Genomic DNA, 14275 nt, shown 5'->3' with positions numbered 1-14275 from the left:
GCAACGGTGCTGCTACAAATAGGGATCTCGATTGGCATAATGGCATCGTTCATGGCAAGGCAAGCCGAAGTGAGCAAAGTCAGACATGGCTTAGAAGATGAGCTTGAGATGAAAGACTCGTTGATTGTGAAGGAAAGGGCAGCTGAGAATTCAGAGTCTATAAGTAATATTGAAGCTGAGCTTGAAGCTGAACTTGAAAGGCTAGAAATTAACATGAACATCTCCAACATTGAGGTTTGTTAACTATATACTCTTTGCTTGAACACCAAAACTCAAACAAGATGTTAAAAGTTTTGTTCTGTTTCATTTTTCTTCTTTCAGATGGAGCCGGATTTGGAGGTAGAATTTGCACAAGGTGAACTGATAGCTGACCGGGTTAGAGGAAAGCGTGAGTCCAACCAAGATCCAAGTGGTAACTCCACACCAGAGTCAGGAAACTATGCTGTCTCACCTCGGGAGTTGAGCTTGCGGTTGCATAAAGTTATCAACTCACGTCTTGAGAAACGGATTACAGAGCTGGAGACTGCACTCCAAGAGAGCCAGAGGAAGGTGGATCAGCTGGTCATGGAATCAGAAAGCAAGAAGAGTTCATGGTCCAGAGTATGGGAAGCCCGTGAAGTGATGACATATAAGAGTGACTCGATTGGTATAGAACAAACCAAGACTAACCTTACTGGGATGCAACCACTGGTTATGAACTTAACAGGTGAAGCACTTGATGCGTTCAATGAATCTTACGATGAGTTGATGAACATAAACGATGACTCTGAAGAGGATGAGTCACCACTGGAGGAGATGCAAGAGAGCGAGCTTCACCATGAAGATTTATCTTCCACCTCGCCTTGGAGCCACCATCATCAGGATGATTACAAGGTTCAGGAGCAGGAGCTGCTAGATTTTATTGGTTTGGAAGAACAAGATGAAGAAAGCAGTGACTTTGAGAGTGAAATGGAGAAGCAACTGATAAAGCAGATTGTTGAGAAAACAAAACAAGGGTCTCCTGTTGTGTTGAATGCTCAGAAGATGCTTTTTCTCATGGAAGAATCAGAACAAAATCTAGAAAAGTAGAGCCACATTTAGAGTATCTTGAATATTCAAGTCTGGTTGATGTAGTTACTTGCATATGAAAAAAAAACATGAAATTTTCTCATATCAGACCACAATCAAAGCCTGAAACAAAGCTCATATTTTCTGTGTTAAGCTCAATGTATACCAATCTCAAGAGACAGATTTATTTTCAAGATAGCAAAAACCAGATTGTTTCTAGATAAATAAAGTTTTTCAAAGTATCATCGGATAAAATATGAAAAGACAAGTTCGCATCTTGCTAGTTTGCTTCAAGCTCTTTTGGCAACATCAGTGTCATCTTCGAAAACTCCCTCCTGTCTATACTCCAACGTCTCAGGTTTCTCCATGTTTCCAATCTGAGCCTCCTCTCTATACTCCATCGTCTCAGGTTTCTCCATGTTTCCAATCTGAGCCTCACCGCCAACACCAAACTGAGAGCTGTTGCCAACAGGGTTTCCTCCAAACTGGTTGTCTCCAGCGAATCCACCATTGTTGCTACCGTAAGCATTGCCACTGCCATAACCACCACTTCCAGCATAGCCACCAACAGCACCTGCACTTGAACCTTCTCCATAACCACCACTTCCGTTATAGCCACCAACAGCACCTGCACTTGCAGCCGAACCTTCAACATAACCGCTACCGCTAGACCCATAGCCACCACTTGCACCATATCCACCGCCTCCGTAGCCACCGCTTGCACCACCTCCATAGCCACCGCTTGCACCACCTCCATAGCCACCAGTCCCGCTACCATATCCACCAGCACCACCTCCATAGCCACCAGCACCTCCTCCATAGCCGCCGCCACCGCCATAACCTCCACCACCACCTCCATAGCCACCACCGCCATAACCCCCACCCCCATAGCCACCACCACCACCACCATAGCCACCGCCTCCAAAACCACCACCACCGCTTGTTCTTTCATGTGCATAATTCACTTTTACAATCCTGCCATGGAGATCCTGAGGAGGAACAAGGCATTGGATCAGAGAGGGAAAGGGTTCATAGTTCAAACAAACAACTTTCTCAGAGAAGAATACTAGGAAGATAATTAATCAAAGTTAAACACAGAGAGACACCCGGAAGCTCATAGACGTTATTCTTCTCTCAAAGATTCAAAGATGAGCAAAACAGAAAGAAATTACCTGGCCATCCAAAGCCTGGATAGCACTAGAGGCAGCCTCAGTAGAAGTGAATGTAACAAATCCAAATCCCCTCGACCTACCAGTTTCACGATCCAAAATAACTTTAGCTGTATAAAAAACACACACACACAAGCTAACTTAGCAAAAAGCAACTTATATAAACCATACACACACTACTGCAATCATATAAACAAGAACACGAAATAGATCACAGTGTTTTTACATTCGACAACTTCACCGTATTTGCTGAAAGCTTCTCTTAAGCTATCCTCGTTCATCCCATATTCCATACCTTTACATCAGACAAGGAAAAAAAAAGTTAAAGCAGAACAACTAAACAATTCTTCACTATAACACACACTTTGTAGAGCTAGACTCACCTCCAATAAAGAGCTTGGAAGATGACATGCACCTTATCGCCTGAAAAAGCGAAGGTCTTGACAAAGAGCCCCGAGCATTGCTCTGCTTCAATATGTTTCCCAACTTACTCACAAAAGCCATCTCCTTTACATATACATTAGAAAAAAATTAGTCCTTTCAAATCCCGAACCAAAAACAGTAGATTGACAAAACCAAAACACAATCGGATTAAAAAAAAAAAACGAAAAGAGTAGCAAACTTGGAATCAAAACCCATGGGAAATGAAAAGTAAGAAATGATATAGATCACTCAAATCCGAGACGAGAGAGCCTTTAAACCAGCTAAAAAGATTCAAAGATGAAAACTTTTAGGGTTTATGAGAAAGAAATGGCCGTAACCAAAGAGTACGTACCTCTGTCTCTCTATCCTCTCTGATTGCTTCGCTTTCTGCTAAAACCCTACTTGTGTTCGACGAGGGTTTATGTAGCCAGGTTGCAAATCTAAGTTAATCCTGACCGTCGAAAATATAAAGTGATTAAAATTAAAGAGATCTGAAGTAAAATATAAAACACGTGTTGCGTTATCATTGAATCGTCACTTACTTAACGTGACAGTTTAGTAGCTATAACGAATAAAAACGATTAATTTTTAAAAAAAAATTATTGCAAATCAAATTACATCCCAATAGACAGAGTACTTACGTTACATGCTTCACAAAATCACTGAATTTAAGTAAAAGTAAAAATATACAAAAGATCGAGTCAATAAAAGGCTCGAGTCATCATCATCATCATCATTTGATTCATCTCCTACGAGAGCTGCGCAACGATCTTGGAGAAGGCAAACACTCAAAGAGATCAAGAAGCAACCTCTCAATGTCTTCACAAGTATATCTTACGTGTTTCTCACCTATACGATTCCTTCCAAGAAACCCTCTGTAAGACTGAACCACTTTGACAGAGGTCGAGATGTGAAGATCATCTCGTAGCTCAGGATCAGGAACCGACCAGCGAGTTTGGTTCTTGTAAACTTCATCGAACGCAAGACAGAACTCTCTGCATCTTTCTCTTGACGTTGCCGCAGAGTCATTGCTGCTGCCTTTAAGCAGAGAGAGGACGGAGCTCCACGTGGCTCTCTCGTAGTCCGTGACGTTGTGTTGGTAGCTAGCGATGTGTTTCCTGATCCACTCGTCTCCGAAGAAGTGTCTCAGCTCCGATGTTTTCACCTTCTGGACCATGTAATGACAGTTGTTCATCAGGAAGATGTACTTGAGCGATTGGTCCGAGTAGAGCTGAGCTTTGCGTTCGAGGGTGGATTCTAGAGCCGTGACGATTGATCTGAGGTGTCTCGCCGTGGGGGAGAACGTGGAAGGGAGGATGTCTTGTCCTGTTTTCTCCTGGATCGAGTCGTCCACTTGTATGTTCTCGAGGAGTGCGTTTAGAGCGTCCTTGTACTCAGGGAGAAGCTTCAAGTAGTTCATTACGTATCTGGTCAGGTGATGTATCCCTCCTCCAGGGAAGGCACGTGTTGATTCATCAGTGGCTACTGCGTTTTTGAACTTCAAGAACGTTGTAACCGTACGCTCAGCTAGCTTCTTCGACAGCTCGTGGAAAGCCATTCTTAGCAAGGAGCCTGTTTCGTCAGGGAAGAGGCTATCAACAACATCCAAGAGAAGCTCTGCTGAAACTTCGTACATGCCGAGGAAGCGTTCGAGCATTTCCGGCTGGCAAGATCTGAGGGATACAGCTTCGCCGAAGCTGAGGAGAGATAGAACTGTGTCTTTCGAGATCTCGACGAAGCAAACGGTGGAAGAACTCGGCTCAAAGTCTCCCAAGATGTTGTCGCAGAGTTGTTTCTCGCTGGGGAGATAGAACTGAGTGACTATCTTCAACACCTTCGTCCATTTTCTCATCTCAACGTTCAGGTCCTCCCATTGCATTCCGAGAACGTCCACGCAGCTGAATCTCTCCATCTCGAGAGTGGTGGCCGTATACTCATCGAGAGCGTCTCTTCTGACGGCGATGAAAGCTTCACGGAACGTTTGACTGTAGTCGCAAGCAAACATTGCTTTTGCAATAGCTTTGACGTGAGGAATGATGAGGGGATCGACTAACTCAGCATTGTTGGATCCCAATATCTGTTGTTCATCAGTAGCTTCAGCAATAACTTCATCATCTAGGGAAACAAAGGACTCATCGAGAACAATATCCTTTCCACGGGAAGAACTGACAGACAAGTGTTGAGGCTGTACATGCTGTTTGTACTGATTCAGGACATCAAAGAGCTCTTTCTCAAGCCTCAACATGGCGATGTCGAGAACAACCGCAGCTTGGTTGTAAACATCTTTCTCCTTCTTGCTGGTTTTGCTAGGCAAAGCTTTGAAACCCGAAAGAACTTTCTGAACATCGTAGAGGGCTTGGAAGAACAGATCAGCTTCAGAGAAACCAGCATCAAATATCATCATCGACTGGTTTTGCTCCCAGGCGAGGATAACCTTCTTGGCTTCTTTGAATCTCTTCTTGATCTCAGAGAATCCTGTATCTTCAACAACTTTTTTGGTATCAGCCATTCCAAGTGTTGACAAATGAGTCTCTAGGTCGCTTAGAAGCTTTATCAAGTTGGCATCGAGGTTGTTGTCAGATGCCCTCAGTGCCTTGACGACATGGTGACATGCCTCTACGACATGATTCTTCACTCCAGGAACAGGAATCTTGGATTCAAGCCCTGCCATATATCCAATCCAAAGACTAGAGGCCTAAACTGAACTTGAACTCTAAGAAGAAAACTCTAAATAGACAAAGCGGAAGACGGGAAACTCAAAAGTTGTTTCCAGGTGATATGGGAAGGGAAGTAGTATAAGACTCTAAGGTAGACTAATGGAAACTGTTTGATCTTAAATATGGTAGAATAGGAGAAGCTTTCTAATAAACTAAAAAGGGTTGTTTTATAATCAATCACCAGAGAAGCTTAATACCCAGAAAGAACTAGACCCGGAATGAAGTAGACAGAGAGGAATAGGAATCCCCACATGAACATGGTAAAAAAAAACATAAACTAGACAAACTTAACCCTCTTGACATACTTAAGGTAATAGATCAGTGACGAAGCCCTCTTCAAATCCAACATCCTTATTACCAAACCTCCTTCACAAGACCAATCTATATCTCTCTCCCTACAATCCCGGGAAGGAATAGTCAAAAGTCAACACCTTCCTGCAAACGTTCTGAAAAAAAAAAAGAGAGAGATTTTGAGGAAAGTCAGACTTAAAAAAAGTTGGAAACTTTATATGTTATATGATCTCACAGAAACATTTTATCATACACTTGGTGATCATACGTACCTTGAAACGAGCTTGATCCAAAGTCCAAGTTTAAAAAAAAAAAACAGAATCTTAAAAAAGAAAGCTTTTGATTTCGCTTTCTGTAACAATCAAAGAGGACGAGAATAATAAGGCGAGATGATGCGGAAGAGGTAGCGAAAAAGAAAAAGATGTTGGTGGAAGCAACTTCGTTATTAGAAGAAAAAGTTGAAAAATGGAATTAGTAGAAGGAGCGAAAGGGAGCTCGTAATTTCGGTAGTGATGGAGAAAGGTTTGAGAAAAAAAAAAGTGATGATTTTTATTTATTTTTTGTCTTTGGTGACTTATTAGGGCCGCCCCCATATCTTAATTCTTAATTGAGATCGATTCGGCCATTGACTTCTTCTCTTCTCCACACCACATGACCCAACACAAATTTGGGGATAGGAAGAATACAAGTACGAAATAATCCTTTTTGTTCTTGATGTTTACTAATATCACCCCATTGTTTTGTTTAGTTACACTTACTCCCATTCAAATATTTGGTTTCATAATTTCTCTTAGTATACATTTTTCAGATCATTTTTCGTTATACAGTTTTGAGTTTAGATAATTTATACAACAAGAGCTGAGACCAAACACAAATCACACATCTTAGTTTTATCATCACTATAGCTAACTTTGTTATAATTTAATTATGATTCTGATTTTATGTTTTGTTGACTTGTGATGTCACTTGAATCTATTGCTGTTTCTGAAATAATATGATTCTAGTCATAAGAAGATAAATCGGTTTCCCACATATCAATGGGTTAATTAGATCAATTGAATACATGTAAGAAGATTTTTGGAGGTTATAGGAAAACCATGGTAGAATAAATAATTGCTCCTTTTTCCCGGGATTTAGTTATAGCGCGCTAAATTAATAGTCGTTAGTCAACAATACTAGAAGTTTGACTGGCTCACGAAAAAAGCTGTTACATGTATTGATCTGAACCGTCCGATGATATTAATATGTCCTCAATGGCTGAACCTAGTACTAGTAGTTTACAGCTCACTAGGCCTGGGCACAAAAACCGGACCCGAGGATCCGAATTGGAACCGACCCGAAAAATCAGGATATCGGGTTTATTCGGTTCTTCAGAAATAACCGTTTGGGTCCTAAACTGTTATATCCGAAGAACAGGTATCCAATCCGACCCGAACCAAAAACCGAATGGATATCCGAAGATATCCGAAATAAAATATATATTTCAAAATATTATTTATAATTATATGTATAATTATTTAATTTTAATTATAAATTTAATATATTAGTTATTTTCAATAATTTTGTGTATTTTCGAATAAAATATTGTAGTTTGGATAGAAGTACTTAAACAAAATTGTGTCAAATGAGTATATTTGGTTATTTTTTGGTAAATCTGAGTAGTTTGGATACAAAATATCCGAACTGGATCGGATAATATGATTATTTTGGGTACTATTATCCGAACCCGTCACAGATATATTGGTTATTCGGTTATTTTCAGGTTCTTTTATATCAGAACCGAACCCACCCGAATCAGGAAAGACCTGACTCGAACCCGATCCGAAATTTTATAATACCCGAATGGGTTTTAGTTTTCAAACCCGAAAAAACCGATACCCGAAAAAACCGATCCGTACCCGAATGGGTACCCGAACGCCCAGGCCTACAGCTCACCGTAGGACTTTTACATGAATTTCCAGGTCAATCCTTGTATTTATTAGAAACTTAAATTACATCCATGTCTAAGACCTTCTGTCTCGTTCCAAAGGTCACAGCATTCGAAGAGGCGCCAAAAGCTGTAGAGTTATTTAGAAAGAAATAACTCGCGGGGGTATGTAATTAATTAAAATCGAATAGCTCCCGCTCAACTCTCTCTCCCCCCTTTACAAAAACCCTTCCTCTTCCTCTCTCAGGTTTCATCCACAAATCGAACGTTTCAATCGAGAGGAAATAGAGAGAGAAAAAAATGCAGACTTCAGTGACCCCAGATGCTATCTCCGCCGTATTGTCAAACCCATCTTTCGATTCCTCGTCTTCAGATCGATCCGAGATCATCGTTCAAGTGGTTGATCTTAAGCCTATCGGGAACCGATACACGTAAGTCCTCGTAGTTCCTGACTCTAGATTTGCGTACGATTCCGTTGAATAGATCTGGGTTTTTTGGAAAGAGCCGTTCTTTTTTAATCCTTCAGTATATGGTTTTGGTTTACTGATAGATCTAGTTAGGGTTTGATTCGGTTGGTTGCTTACACGTTCTGTGTTTTTGGTTTTTACAGTTTCACTGCGAATGATGGGAAGACGAAGGTGAAAGCAATGTTTACAGCTTCATTAACACCTGAGATCATTTCTGGGAAGATCCAGAATCTGGGACTTATTCGTCTCCTTGAGTTCACTGTTAACGACATTTCAAGCAAATCAACCAAGTAAAGAATCTCTTTTATTTGCTGTCTTTTTAAATTAATAAGCATGGAAACAGTTGCTAACATATGTGGGTTGACCTTTGCAGATACTTCCTTGTGACAAAATGTGAGGAGGTTTCTTCTGCGCTTGATTCTGAGATTAACTTGGAGGGTAAGAGTGAGGAGGAGGAGGAGGCTGGTGAGGCCAAGAGGCAGAAGCTAGATAACTCTTCCGTGAGTGATGTTGTCTCCACTGGAATCACTTTGAAACCCAAGCAGGAGTCTGTTGCCAAATCGGCTTCCCAGATAATCACTGAACAGAGGGGAAAGTAAGTAGAATCTCTAATGTCTTTAATGTTTCATGTTTTACTTTTGAAATTGATATTGAGTGTGTGCTTAATCATTTGTTTTTTTTTTTGTTGCAGTGTTGCACCAGCTGCAAGAATGTCCATGACTAGAAGAGTTCATCCACTTGTGTCCTTGAATCCCTATCAAGGAAGCTGGACCATCAAAGTCCGAGTCACTAACAAGGGAGTCATGAGAACCTACAAAAACCCTAAGGGAGAAGGATGTGTCTTCAATGTCGAACTAACTGATGAAGAAGTAAGAAAGCTCCTGTTTCCACTAACTCTCAGATTTTGTTATTGACTACATATGTGGTGTGTGGTTACTCATTTTGTTATATCTTGGTGTGTTTCAGGGAACTCAAATTCAAGCCACGATGTTCAATGATGCTGCACGGAAGTTTTATGACATGTTCCAGTTGGGAAAGGTTTATTATATCTCTAGGGGATCACTTAAACTTGCTAACAAGCAGTTCAAGACAGTTCAGAATGATTATGAGATGACGCTGAATGAAAACGCAGAGGTGGAGGAAGCTAGTGATGAGGAAATGTTCGTTCCTGAGACTAAATTCAACTTTGTACCCATTGAAGAGTTGGGTATGCATGTGAATCAGAAGGAGCTTATTGGTAAGAGCCGTTTATGTCATTGTACATTAATCTTGCTGGTAACTTAATATAACTGTTTTAGGATGATAATAACTTGAATGTAATGCTTTTTCCAGATCTAATTGGAGTTGTTCAAAGTGTTTCCCCTACCATGAGTATTAGAAGGAGAACTGACAACGAGATGATACCAAAGAGGGATATAACTTTGGCTGATGAGTCAAAGAGAACTGTTGTGGTGTCACTGTGGAACAACTTGGCAACCGGCATAGGTCAAGAACTGCTAGACATGGCTGATAAGTCTCCTGTGATTGCAATCAAGTCTCTCAAAGTTGGAGACTTTCAAGGTAATCTTGGGTTCTGCTATGATTGAACATTTTGTTTAAATAACACTTCTCTCCATTCCTGTTTGCTGATCTCATCCAATCTCTCTCAGGTGTTTCATTGTCCACCATCAGCAGAAGCAATGTAGTGATAAATCCTGAATCACCAGAAGCTAAAAAGCTTAAATCTTGGTTTGATTCTGAAGGCAAGGGGACATCCATGTCTTCCATTGGCTCAGGGATGAGCCCATCTGCTAAGAATGGATCTTGGTCTATGTATACTGATCGAGTCCCACTCTCTCAAATCACTAGCAACCCATCTCTAGGCGAGGGAAAGGTACTAAAAACATTAAATATCAGCCCTGTATCAATATTGCTTAATTATGTTACGAACTAATCACGAATTTGAATTTTCTGTTGCAGCCTGTGTTTTTCAGCACCAGGGGTTACATAAGCTTCATCAAGCCAGACCAGACAATGTGGTATCAAGCTTGTAAGACTTGTAGCAAGAAAGTAACTGAAGCAATGGACTCTGGTTACTGGTGTGAGGGTTGCCAGAAAAAGGATGAAGAATGCAGCCTAAGGTTAGAAACTCACATTCATAACTTGGTAGGAGTGCCGCCTTGTCTTCCCTCTTCAGACAACTTAGTTCTGTTTACTTTGGGTGTTTTCAGGTACATAATGGTAGTGAAAGTCTCTGACTCAACAGGAGAAGCTTGGTTTTCCTCATTCAACGAAGAGGCAGAGAAGATTATTGGATGTTCAGCTGATGAGCTCAACAAACTAAGATCAGAGGTAAGTAGTCCAAGCCCTATAAAAGCTATTGTATATATCATCAACTTAGAATCATATTTGACATTTCCATCTCATGTTTAATGTTTAAACTTTTTTTCAGGGAGGTGAAGTGAATGAATTTCAGACAAAGCTGAAAGAAGCAACATGGTCCTCTCATGTCTTCAGGATCAGTGTCACTCAGAATGAGTATAACGGTGAGAAGAGGCAGAGGATAACTGTTAAAGCGGTAGCTCCTGTTGATTTTGCTGCTGAGTCAAGATTTTTGCTCCAAGACATCTCCAAGAAGAATAATGCATAATTTCATTCCTTCTCGCATGTTATGACTCTATTTTTCCTTAAAGTCCCAGAACTTTGCTTGTAATATAAGCTTCTTTGCAATTTATATAATTGGAGTAACATTATTGAATTAGATTTTGCATAATATAAGCTTGTACCTGCTTCAAACTTGCAAGTGACATGAATGTAGTTGGGTTTTTGAGTGAACCGATAATGACCAACTAAATTGGCCTTTTGAAAGTATCTTATTGGGCCGAATGTCTGAGGTGGTAAGCCCATTATAGGCCCAATTAGATTACTACAGCAAAAACCCTTCGTTGTGGAAACACAAGAAACTAGCTTTAGCCAATCACTCGCGCCGATTTGCTCTGCGCTGCTCGATTGTTCTAAAGCCCTAGACTTTGCACGGCACTTCCTCTCCGGAAGTCATACACAACGCGAGCACTCTCAAGGCTATTTGTTTTACTTGCGAATTTCTAGGTGTGTATTTGAGAATGGAGGAAGAGAACGAAGTGGTGAAGACGTTTGAAGAGCTTGGCGTGCGCGAGGAGCTCGTGAAAGCCTGCGAAAGGTTGGGATGGAAGAACCCTACGAAGATTCAAGCTGAAGCTCTTCCTTATGCTCTTGAAGGTACATCCTTTGGTCTATTGCTTCTGTGTTAAGGTTGAAAGTTTGGAACTTTCTGGGACTTTAGGGTTTGTTTGAGTCTAATGTGATGATGTCTGGTTTCAGGGAAAGATGTAATTGGGCTTGCGCAAACCGGTTCTGGTAAAACAGGAGCCTTTGCGTTGCCTATTCTGCAAGCACTTCTTCAGTATGTTAATGATGCTGAGCCTAAGAAAGGACGTAGACCTGATCCTGCCTTCTTCGCCTGTGTTTTGTCTCCTACTAGGTAACGATTCGCCTAACTCATGTTTCTTCTAGTGTCTTGTTTTTTTTTGGTGGGGGGGGCTTATTCTTATTGTTCCTTTTTTTCTTTCTTACCCTCCAGAGAGCTCGCAATCCAGATTGCTGAGCAGTTTGAAGCTCTAGGATCTGATATACATCTTAGATGTGCTGTGGTATGCTCTCTGATGGTTTTAACCATACATGATTGAAATCTTTGTTCTACAAATGGTTTTTTTTTTTTTTTAAAACTGAATATGTTTCTTGTGTTTCTTCAGCTTGTTGGAGGTATAGACAAGATGCAGCAAACTATTGCTCTTGGGAAGCGGCCTCATGTTATTGTATGTTTTTTTATTTTCTGCAACAACTGGTTTCTATGGTCTTTTGTTTTTAAGTGTCTGCAGTCACTTAATCTTGTTTTTATAGGTTGCAACACCTGGTCGTCTTTGGGATCACATGTCTGACACTAAAGGCTTTTCTCTCAAGACTTTGAAATATCTGGTAAATTTTTAAGCTTTCCTTTTTTTCATTTTTTGGTATTAATATAAATGCTGTTCTTTGTTCCCATCAGTTTAAAAAATCTACTTCACACTGTTTTTTATCAGGTTCTTGATGAAGCAGATAGACTGCTGAATGAAGATTTTGAGAAATCTCTTAACCAGATTTTGGAAGAGATCCCTCGCGACCGTAAAACGTATCTCTTTTCAGCAACTATGACTAAAAAGGTAGAAACTTCTGCTTGAAAGTGTTTGTTGTTTATTGTTTATCTATCTAACGAACGATCCACTGATTAAAGTTACTCTGAATCTGCTTTTTGTGGCCTTGTAGGTTCGGAAACTTCAAAGAGCATGCTTAAGGAATCCTGTCAAGGTATGGAATCACTAAATTTCTCATTTGTTCCTAGGTAAACATTTTTGTAATGTTTATTGTTTGCCTCCAGATTGAGGCTGCCTCCAAATATTCCACAGTTGATACTCTTAAACAGCAGTATCGGTTTGTTCCTGCTAAATACAAGGTACCCCATATTTTCAGTACAACAGCATGGTAGATATATATGTATAGACAATAGCAAACACATAGTGATCATTGAATGATTTTAACAGGACTGCTACCTAGTGTACATTCTGACTGAAATGCCTGACTCAACATCAATGATTTTCACCCGAACTTGTGATGGGACTCGTTTTATGGCTTTGATGCTTCGGAGCCTTGGTTTTAGAGCCATTCCTATCAGTGGTCAAATGACTCAGGTTAAATGACTTACTCCAATCTCTAATGGTTTCATTTACTCTGCAATTCTCTTTAAAAATTTTCTCAATTCGTTTCCAAATATTATCCACAGTCAAAGAGATTAGGAGCGTTGAATAAGTTCAAAGCAGGGGAATGTAACATCTTGGTCTGCACGGATGTGGCTAGTAGAGGGCTCGATATCCCGTCGGTTGATATGGTTATCAATTACGACATTCCCACAAACTCAAAGGTTAGCCCTCTTCATTTCTTGTTATTTTTTTCCATGGCTCTCAGTGATATTAAGAACACACATATTCACCTTCGATGTTTTTTTGTCATATAGGATTACATCCACAGAGTGGGAAGAACAGCTCGTGCTGGACGTTCTGGTGTTGGGATATCACTAGTAAACCAGTATGAGCTAGAATGGTACTTGCAAATCGAAAAACTCATAGGTAAGTTAAAAAAAAAATTCTATAAGTTGCAATATATAGTTATCTTTCTCTCATTGGCTGTGGCTAATGACATATGACAATGGTTCTACGTTCAGGCAAGAAGCTGCCTGAATATCCAGCTGAGGAGGACGAAGTCTTGTCATTGTTGGAGAGGGTTTCAGAAGCTAAAAAGTTATCCGCAATGGTATTTATTTACTTAGCATAATACTCTGTTTAAAAGGTTAACTCTCGCTTGCTTTCTTTCTTAGAATAAGGATTGATCTTTTTGGCAATAATTGTTGCAGAATATGAAAGAATCAGGAGGTAGGAAGAAGAGAAGAGGAGAAGACGATGAAGAGAGCGAGAGGTTCTTGGATGGTAACAAAGGAGGAGGAGGTAACAGAGACAAGAAATCTTCCAAGAAGTTCAAACGATAAAAATGCTCTCTTATTAGTAATGTTTTCAAATAGACTCGCCAAAGTTTTGAACTATTTTTTTGTATCCGAGATATTTGCCATGGTTTAACTTAAAAGAACTTTCTCTCTCTATTCGTTGTGGCTATGCTGCATTTGATTTTGTTCTTAGTTTGCAGAAATCTGGTGCAGTTGAACAAATCAGAACATGTTTGCATCAAGCACACAACGTGCATTATTATATCTACTTTGCTTCCTCTGTTCTTGCTAAACTAAACAGCTAACATGTGTGCATCAGGAACAGAACTTTCATCATATCTACTTTACTTCCTCTGTTCTAGCTTAAGCTAAAACAGCTAAGAACATGTTTGCATTAAGAAGACAACTTTAATAATCGACTTTTATGAAATTGAATGTTTCTGAAGAAAGGTTCCAAAGAAGAAGGATGAAAAACCGACCAAGAAAACTGAAAACCAATACGACTTTGCCACATAAAACTCAAGTAGAAAAGGCAGACAAAAAAAAGAATAGAGAAAGGATGCAAAACAAAAATTTAAAACTATTCTCCCTTATGGAGGAGCCGTTAGAGATGCAAAGAAGTTAAGAAGAAGCACCACCGCGAGGACCACCACGTCCTCCTCCTCCGCCTCCTCTACCACTCCCTC

At 40.2% G+C, this 14275-nt stretch overlaps 5 protein-coding genes across 6 annotated transcripts; 3 read left to right on the top strand and 2 right to left on the bottom strand.

Moving 5' to 3' along the window:
* Positions 1-3: 3 nt before the first annotated feature.
* LOC108861620 (uncharacterized) lies at positions 4-1200 on the top strand (the record flags this gene model as incomplete). The annotated part of the gene is made up of 2 exons (XM_057000524.1): positions 4-234; positions 322-1200. Coding segments are annotated over 2 exons (978 nt in total), but the record flags the coding sequence as incomplete, so codon positions are not given.
* Positions 1125-3100, bottom strand: LOC108861621 (glycine-rich RNA-binding protein 3, mitochondrial-like). 2 transcript variants are annotated; one of them, XM_018635523.2, is made up of 5 exons: positions 2992-3100; positions 2600-2723; positions 2443-2511; positions 2220-2326; positions 1125-2036 (listed from the first exon to the last, which is right to left on the bottom strand). In XM_018635523.2, the coding sequence occupies exons 2-5, from the start codon at positions 2718-2720 to the stop codon at positions 1338-1340; spliced, it is 996 nt and encodes a 331-aa protein (XP_018491025.1). In that variant the 5' UTR covers positions 2721-2723; positions 2992-3100; the 3' UTR covers positions 1125-1337. The 2 variants fall into 2 exon arrangements, with proteins under 2 accessions (XP_018491025.1, XP_056856503.1); XM_057000523.1 differs by having other exon boundaries at positions 2600-2720; positions 2992-3068.
* A 124-nt stretch (positions 3101-3224) lies between these two features.
* LOC108861618 (exocyst complex component EXO70E2) lies at positions 3225-6203 on the bottom strand. The gene is made up of 2 exons (XM_018635520.2): positions 5920-6203; positions 3225-5802 (listed from the first exon to the last, which is right to left on the bottom strand). The coding sequence occupies exon 2, from the start codon at positions 5308-5310 to the stop codon at positions 3382-3384; it is 1929 nt and encodes a 642-aa protein (XP_018491022.1). The 5' UTR covers positions 5311-5802; positions 5920-6203; the 3' UTR covers positions 3225-3381.
* A 1567-nt stretch (positions 6204-7770) lies between these two features.
* LOC108857288 (replication protein A 70 kDa DNA-binding subunit D) lies at positions 7771-10778 on the top strand. The gene is made up of 10 exons (XM_018631248.2): positions 7771-8005; positions 8185-8331; positions 8415-8636; positions 8733-8910; positions 9008-9278; positions 9374-9601; positions 9691-9914; positions 10001-10161; positions 10252-10372; positions 10473-10778. Exons 1-10 carry the CDS (start codon positions 7875-7877, stop codon positions 10668-10670), a joined length of 1881 nt encoding a protein of 626 aa, XP_018486750.1. The 5' UTR covers positions 7771-7874; the 3' UTR covers positions 10671-10778.
* Positions 10779-10985: 207 nt separating this feature from the next.
* LOC108862736 (DEAD-box ATP-dependent RNA helicase 10) lies at positions 10986-13745 on the top strand. The gene is made up of 13 exons (XM_018636969.1): positions 10986-11278; positions 11381-11540; positions 11640-11709; positions 11812-11874; positions 11960-12034; positions 12139-12258; positions 12362-12403; positions 12474-12548; positions 12637-12783; positions 12876-13013; positions 13107-13218; positions 13314-13402; positions 13503-13745. The coding sequence occupies exons 1-13, from the start codon at positions 11143-11145 to the stop codon at positions 13632-13634; spliced, it is 1359 nt and encodes a 452-aa protein (XP_018492471.1). The 5' UTR covers positions 10986-11142; the 3' UTR covers positions 13635-13745.
* Positions 13746-14275: the final 530 nt, after the last annotated feature.

Source organism: Raphanus sativus, unplaced genomic scaffold, assembly GCF_000801105.2.
Source record: "Raphanus sativus cultivar WK10039 unplaced genomic scaffold, ASM80110v3 Scaffold2699, whole genome shotgun sequence".
In the NCBI taxonomy this organism is placed as follows: domain Eukaryota; kingdom Viridiplantae; phylum Streptophyta; class Magnoliopsida; order Brassicales; family Brassicaceae; genus Raphanus; species Raphanus sativus.
This window is presented reverse-complemented; position numbering and strand designations above follow the sequence as displayed.